This window comes from Chrysochloris asiatica, unplaced genomic scaffold (assembly GCF_000296735.1).
Source record: "Chrysochloris asiatica unplaced genomic scaffold, ChrAsi1.0 scaffold00109, whole genome shotgun sequence".
Taxonomy (NCBI): domain Eukaryota; kingdom Metazoa; phylum Chordata; class Mammalia; order Afrosoricida; family Chrysochloridae; genus Chrysochloris; species Chrysochloris asiatica.
In genome coordinates, this window is record NW_006408627.1 from 444,103 (window position 1) to 451,355 (window position 7,253).

The 7,253-nt window shown below is 40.5% G+C and overlaps 2 protein-coding genes across 2 annotated transcripts in view; one reads left to right on the plus strand and one right to left on the minus strand.

Moving 5' to 3' along the window:
- The window catches only part of HELQ (helicase, POLQ-like), a 54,139-nt gene extending 53,629 nt beyond the window's left edge, over nt 1–510 (minus strand). The window contains exon 1 of the mRNA XM_006867725.1: nt 204–510. Coding sequence (XP_006867787.1) covers nt 204–510 — 307 coding nt within the window. The remainder of the gene's footprint in view (nt 1–203) is intronic.
- A 434-nt stretch (nt 511–944) lies between these two features.
- Nucleotides 945–7,253, plus strand: MRPS18C (mitochondrial ribosomal protein S18C). Its single transcript, XM_006867726.1, has 6 exons — nt 945–1,044; nt 2,102–2,157; nt 4,803–4,886; nt 6,244–6,301; nt 7,033–7,092; nt 7,177–7,253. Exons 1-6 carry the CDS (start codon nt 945–947, stop codon nt 7,251–7,253), a joined length of 435 nt encoding a protein of 144 aa, XP_006867788.1.

Sequence of the window (7,253 nt, forward strand, 5' to 3'; positions counted from 1 at the left end):
TGGCCCAGGATCGAACATTGTTTCGTTCTGCTGTGCATGGGGTCGCTATGAGTCGGTTCCGACTCGATGGCACCTGACAACAACAACAACAACCTCATAAGGATAAACAGAGATGACAAAGGCGAGGTAGGCAATAAGTGGCCAATTGTTTGCAGCCGAAAATGTCAAAATTTTAGAGTGTCAACGTCCTTGCCTTCTGTAACAGGTCTCCCACCCTCTTTCAGTGGGAATAGGTGACAGAAAGCGTGGGTTTCTATCTCCGCCCCAAAGACGGGAAACGGGGAATGCCATGGAATCTGAGAAGTGATGGGGTTGTACCTCGACCGGTTGCACGCCCACGGTTTTCCGCCGCCGGTCAGCCACAATCTCCTCTTCCTCCGCATTCCCCGGCGTGAGCTCTGCCGCGGTGGGGGCAGCACAAATGCTTCCTAGGCTAGGGCGGTTCCTTTTGCGGAAAAACACCAGCCGGCGGATGCGGCAAACATTCTCATCAGAACCATTCTCATCCATGACAGGGGCCTAGGGCCCTGCCGGTATATTGTCCGCCCCTCGACCCGGTAGTCAAACTAAGGTGAAGGGGAGAATGGGCGGGCGTTAGAACCGAGAGAAAACTGCGCTTGCGTCCCATTCACCTACGGGAAAGATCCCAAGTTAATTCACAAAGAACTCAGGCCGGAAGCAGAGCCTTTAACTTTCGCGCGCGCGCGCGCGCGCGTAATCGTAGGAGCCCATCCAATCATAAGTGTTCTCTGATTTGGGGACCTTTCAGAATGAGAAAGGGAAGGTACTACGCAGGTGCGTTGAAAACCCCGCCTACTCTTTGCCGACTCCGGCGTTCGCCAGCGGAACCTTTAAAGGGTGCTCCAGACAATAAGGGAGGAGTATCGGAAGGGACCAGTCGAGAAGATTTGGGAGGAGGAAAGGAAGAGGAGGAACAAGCAACCATGGCAGCTGTAGTTACAGGTGGTAGTGCTCTAGGGAGAAAAGGATTGACGCATTTAGTAGCTGTTGCGGTTGGTCTCACAGAATCCAGGATGCACTCCGGTAAAGTGATCTCCATATTTTATGCTTCATTGTTTACCAAAACCGTGACCAAACCCACTGTCCTTGAGTGAATCCCGTCTCATAGCGACCCTTTAAAGGCAGAATTGATCTGCCTTTTAGGGTTTCCGAGACTGTAAATCTATCTTTACGGGAGTAGACTGCGTCATCTTTGCGCAAAAACTGCTCGTGTTTTTGAACTTACCTCCTTGTGGTTGGAAGCGTAACGCTTACTCCAAGGCGCCACCAGGACTCATTATTTCAGGGAGGGTAAATTTCTAACAGGGTCGCTATGGGTCGGACCCGACTCGATGGCACTTAACAACAACAACAACAACAAATTTCTAACTAGCGAGTAGACAGTAGAAACCCACTAAAATCCACTTCTATCGAGTTGATTCCAACTGATAGCGACCCTGTATATAGGTTTTCTGGGGGCTCTGGTGCGGCGCTGTAGGATAAGCACTGGACTGCTAATTTCCAGGTTTACGATTCAAGTTCACCAGTCGCTCCATGGAAATCCTATGAAGGGTCTCTGAGTGGGAACGACTCCACTGAACTTAACTGAGCCCGTAACTCTTTACTGGAGCAGAAAGCCTCATCTTTCTCCCACCGCTAGGGCCCAAGGGCAAGGTATTTCTGCAGTTTTTATCTTCTCTGTGTGACTGCATATTTCTCTATTCTCTGAAGAGGGTCTGTTATATCCCTTTCCTCTCTTGAACGGTAATGCTTTCCTGTTAACTTTTACAGAAAATATTTGTATGAAAATCTGCCTCTAGGTGGAGTGAAGGGAAAACAAATTTCAGGAAGAGAGCAGGTGGAAGGTGGTGGTATGGTAGGGAAATACATGCCTTTCCCATCAAAGACTGGGAAAGCACACCCATTAAAGTCCTACTTTGCCCCCAAGCAAAATCAAAGAGTTCCTAATCCAATCATTTTTGTGTGAAGACAAAACCTTTCTTTTATATTGTTTGATTCATCTTGCCTCCACAAAATCAAAAGTTTCTGTAGATTCTCATCTAACAATAATTGGTTTGCTACTGTTTCTGTTTATTTGTAGTGCTGTGCAGGAGAACTTGTTCACAATGTAAACAGGTAACCAGCAAAGAAGACCTGGTAAGAGATTCTATTCTTCCTATTCATAAGGCCTTTGCAAAAAAAAAAAATTTTTAATTTCTGTTGTGAATTGGGTGAGGTTTGCAGAGCAGATAATCACTTTTATATTCAACAAATAATTTACTTTGTATCACTACAGTGATTGCAGTCCCCTCCAGGTAACAGTATTCACTGTAACTCCTGGATCCTTTTGTCTACTGCTTTTACCCTTCCTCTGCCAACTTCCCTCTTGTTTTATATTGCATACCTTGTCACCTATGTTAACATGTGTCTACCTCTACCCATGAATAATTTCCCCTCTCCCTTTGGCCCTGGTGACCATCATAGAATGAATGCTTATTTATCAAGAAAACCTTTTTACAACAGTTGTCTCATACAGTATTTGTCCTTTTGTGATTGATTAAGTTCACTCAGCACACATGATTCATCCATGTTGTGAGGTGTTTTGCCAATTCATTGCTATAATTTGTGTGTATGGGCCAAAGTTTGTTTTGTTGATAGCTGTTTAGGCTATCTCCATCTTTTTGATGTGCCTCTTAGTATTTTGAAGGGTCCTATTTTCTTATTCATCCTGTTGCTGTCTCTTAGTTAGTACATTTAATCCATTTACATGAAGTGTAATTATTGATAGATATGAATTGATTGCTGTCATTTTGCTGTATTTTTTTTGTGGTGCTGCTGGTTTATTTGTACCATGTAATTTTCTGTGTTGTTACCCATGTAATGTGAGCCGAATGTAAATTGATTTGTTAGTTGTTGTTGAGTCAATTCTGACACATGGCAGCCCCATGTTTGCAGAGATGAACTGTTCCATAGGGTTTTCAAGATTGTGACCTTTCAGAGGCATATTAGCAAATCTGTTTTCTAAGATGCCCTGGATGGGTGTGAACCACCAAGGTTTTGGCTAGTTGCAGTGCACTTAATTGTTTGGGCTAACAGAGACTAAGAAAGTTTAAGGAGTTGTAAAGAATGACAGAACTTTTAAAGCTGCTGGTGTGTTTGAACTTACCTCCTTGTGGTAAGTGCAGCCGGAGTGCTCCTGGAGGCCAGGATGGCCAAACTTCGTCTCTCATACTTCGGACATATTGTCAGGAGGGACCAGTCCCTGGAGAAGGATATCATGTTTGGTAAGGTGAAGGGTCAGAGAAAAAGAGGAAGACTCCCAACGATATGGATTGGCCAGGTGGCAGCATCGATGGGCTGAAGCGTGGCAACAGTTAGGAGTTTGGCCCACAATCGGGCAGTGTTTCATTCTGTTGTATATAGGGTTGCTATGAGTGGTACCGACTCAATGGCACCTAACAAGTATCCATGTTGGTAACCTAATTTACATCGTTGTTAAGTGCTGTAGAGTAGGTTCCAACCCATAGTGACCCTGCATAGCGTTTCCAAGGAGCCACAGTTCAAAAGAATAAAGGAAGCCTACTTTTTCAGGTATTAAACTCCATTGAGACTGATGGATGCTCTAGGACTGCTCTTCAGAAAAAAAGCACTGTTGCATTTAGATGAAATTTTACATACAATTTCAGGGGTCAGAGACTTCAAAGGGATATTTAGATTAAGAGCCTCTGTACTAGAGATAGCAGTGCTGACAATTAGAGAAAGGCATTGCGATGGAACCAGTAGGGACAGTTGTTGTTAAGTGCCATTGAGTCGATTCCGACTCATAGCGACCCTGTATAGGGTTTCTAAGGAGTAGCTGGTGAGCTTGAACCACCGACCTTGCAGTTCAGATGACTTTGCAGTCTGACGCATTAGCCCACAGTGTCACACCAGAACTCCAGTAGAGACAGTGTGAAGACAAAATAGCCAAAAAGGCTGACAAATGTATAAAGCAGTCTGGGGCCTGAAAATTGAAGAGAACTTTGTACAATAGGGGGTGCATTAGCATAGCTATATTTATCTGGTTATAAAACATAGTGATAACATCTTTAGGAAAATATATGGATGGATTAAGTAGGTATTACATTATTTAAGAGTTTGTTGTTAACTGCCATCGAGTTGGTTCTGACATAGAGACCCTAGGAGTGGCTGATGAGTTTGAACTGCTGATCATGCAGTTCAAATAGACCTTGTGGTTGAGTGCTTATCCTACAGTGCCACAAGGGTAAAATAAGTTTTTATCTACTTAAAATTTTTAGTCATCTACAATCTAGACAAAGCATTTGTGCAGAAACTCACTTTCTAATCATAGATTAGAATTTGTTCCCATGAGTTCTTTCAATCCTCCAAAGATTGTATTTTATCCCAGACTTCTTCATGAGTTAATTCCTTCTTAGCCAAACTGAAGAAAGTGTTTCCTTATGTACAAGTTCACTAAAATCTTTAAAGAGTCCTGGTGTAATGCTGGGTATTTGCACTGAACTGCTAGCCACAAGATTGGTGGTTTAAATCCACCATCCACTTCTTGGATATGGAAATGCTGAGTTGGAACTGACTCAATGGCACTTAATAACAAAATCTTTAAAATGCTGAATACCTTTCCAAATGCTTGATTTTTCACAAGCCAAACTTGTATTTATTCTTTTTCATACAGTAAGAAAAGTAAAACTAATCCTTTGAATGAATTTAAATGTAACCTGAGTATTTATTAATGTTAAGTTGATGTGTTAACGTCCATTATCAGATGCTTTTCTTTATCCTAGCCCATTCCAATGGAAAATCCTTATAAGGAACCTCTTAAAAAATGCCTCTTGTGTGGAAAACGTGTAGATTATAAGAATGTACAGGTGAGATACTGTTTTGCTTCACTATACTACTTTTAGGGTTTTGCTCATTTATGATTGTCACTTTAAGATAACTCAGTTTTGCAGCAGGTTTTATGTAGAGGCTATTATTTTAGCAACTTTGTAATTTCAAGTCTAGTTATAAATCTATATAGTAGCTATGTGTTTAAAGAACAGCTTCTGTCCTCATTTACTATTATTTCAGCTCAGTATTTCCTTTTTTGTCTGCCCCAACTTGCCTGATGGGTCTGACACAATGTCATTAATAACTGCTCACTGTGGCAGTGGTTCTCTATCAATGGGGGTAAGTAGTTTGGAATGATGAAGTTGATCTCTTGCACCTCACCACCCATATCACTTTCAAATGTAATTGTATCTACTGTCTAACTCTCAGCAAATTAGAATTGTCAGATTTGGGGTCAGAGAATAGTGCTGGATGTTAAGTGTACTGATAACAGTGTAAAGTCATAGCTGTCTTTGAGGAGGAAAAACCAAGAAATTGTTTTGTGTTTTTTTTTTTTAAGGCAACATATTGGGGGATTAGGTAAAGTGTCAAAAACAGTGCTAAAGAAACGAATAATACATACATTACAGGAAATGGTCCCTTTGTACGTAAGTGCCTCTAAGAGATCTCACTCTGTACTTTGGTAATTCAGCTTCGTAATAGAAAGGGAGTGCAGTGACTATAGGATACACACTGGACTGAGAACCACAAGGTCAGTGATTTCAGGCCCACCAGCCACTCTGGCTTTCTGCTCCCACAGAGATGTACAGCCTTGGAAATCCTATACAGGGTTGCTAAGTAGGAACTGACTTCAACAGTACTTAACATCATGACATATGAAATTATGTTTAGTGTCTTGCTATAAGTAGCAGTATTTTAGAAAGATCTGTGAAAAGTCAAGTAAACAGCTAATAGCACTGAAAACATAGGCTGATTAATCTATATTGTTTGCTTATATAGACTTTGTGACTAGCTGGATAAAAGAGATTAGTTAATTTTGTTGTTTTAAATGATGAGTTGTTAATAGGATAATATATATTCTTATTCATATTGTTAAAGTGTTCAACTGTTAACCGAAAACTTTTCAGTTTGAACCCACCAACTACTGCCAGGAAGAAAGATAAGGCAGTCTGCTTCCGTAAAGATAATACAGCTTCAGAAACCCTATGGGGCAGTTCTACTTTGTCTTATAGGATCACTGTGAATTGGAGTCAACTTCATGTTAGTGGGTTTGGGATGTTTGAAATTTACTCATAAAATTTTATGTAACTTGAAGATGGCATATAAAGTTTGACTGTTGAAAATTTACAAACATACTAATCTAAATTTTTTCCCTCCAAATTAAAATAACAATAGCTGTTGTCTCAGTTCATTTCTCCATTTACTGGATGCATTTATTCAAGACACATAACAGGTATTTTTCTTTTTATTACAGCAACTTTTAAATTTAGATAAAACATATAAATCCATTTTTTCTTAAGAAAACTAGCAAATTTTCATTGCTAGACCAGATATGGAAAGACTGGATTTGGAATCTTTTTTTAGGCCAATAGGATTACTACTTTTGCTCAGCAACAGCTGACATTAACCTCAAGGTTGGTGGTTCAAATCTACCAGCCACTTCCTGGGAGAAAGATGAAGCAGTCTGCTCCCTTTAAGAGTTAGTCTTGGAAACTATATATGGTCAACGTGAGTCAGAAATGACTCGATGACAGTGGGTCTGGTGGGTGTTTTTGGTTATAGTCATTCCTAGACTATTACTTAAACCAGCTACTGAAAACTACGACCCCAGACCAAAAAGAACCTGCCATCTATTTTTGTAAATAATTTTGGTATGGTACAGTGGGTTAAGCACTGGTCTCTGAACCACAAGGTCAACAGTTCAAACCTACCAGCTGTTCCTCAGAAGCTGTATACAGGGTTACTATGAGTCAGAACTGACTTGATGGCACTTAACATTGGCTGCTTCCGAGTTACAATAGTAGTGTTAAATAGTTGTGATAGAGACTTGTGAGCTGCAAAGTCTTAAAATATTTATCATCTGGTCCTTTACCAATTGCTGCCTCTTGACTTAAACAGTTGTGTATAAATTTTGAATATTGATATTTTCATAGAATAAGAATTTATTGTCTTTTTCTTTAATAGGTCTTTGTGGAAGGAAACAGAAAGAAATCACAAAAGCGATTAAGAGGGCTCAAGTGATGGGTAAGAATATCTAAACAACTGAATTGGGCTACTCAAAATTTTGCTCAGTATCTTTTGTATTGAACTTCGGTTATTTCTTTACAGGGTTTATGCCAGTCACATACAAGGATCCTGCGTATCTCAAAGACCCCAAAATTTGTAACATCAAATATCGGGAGTAA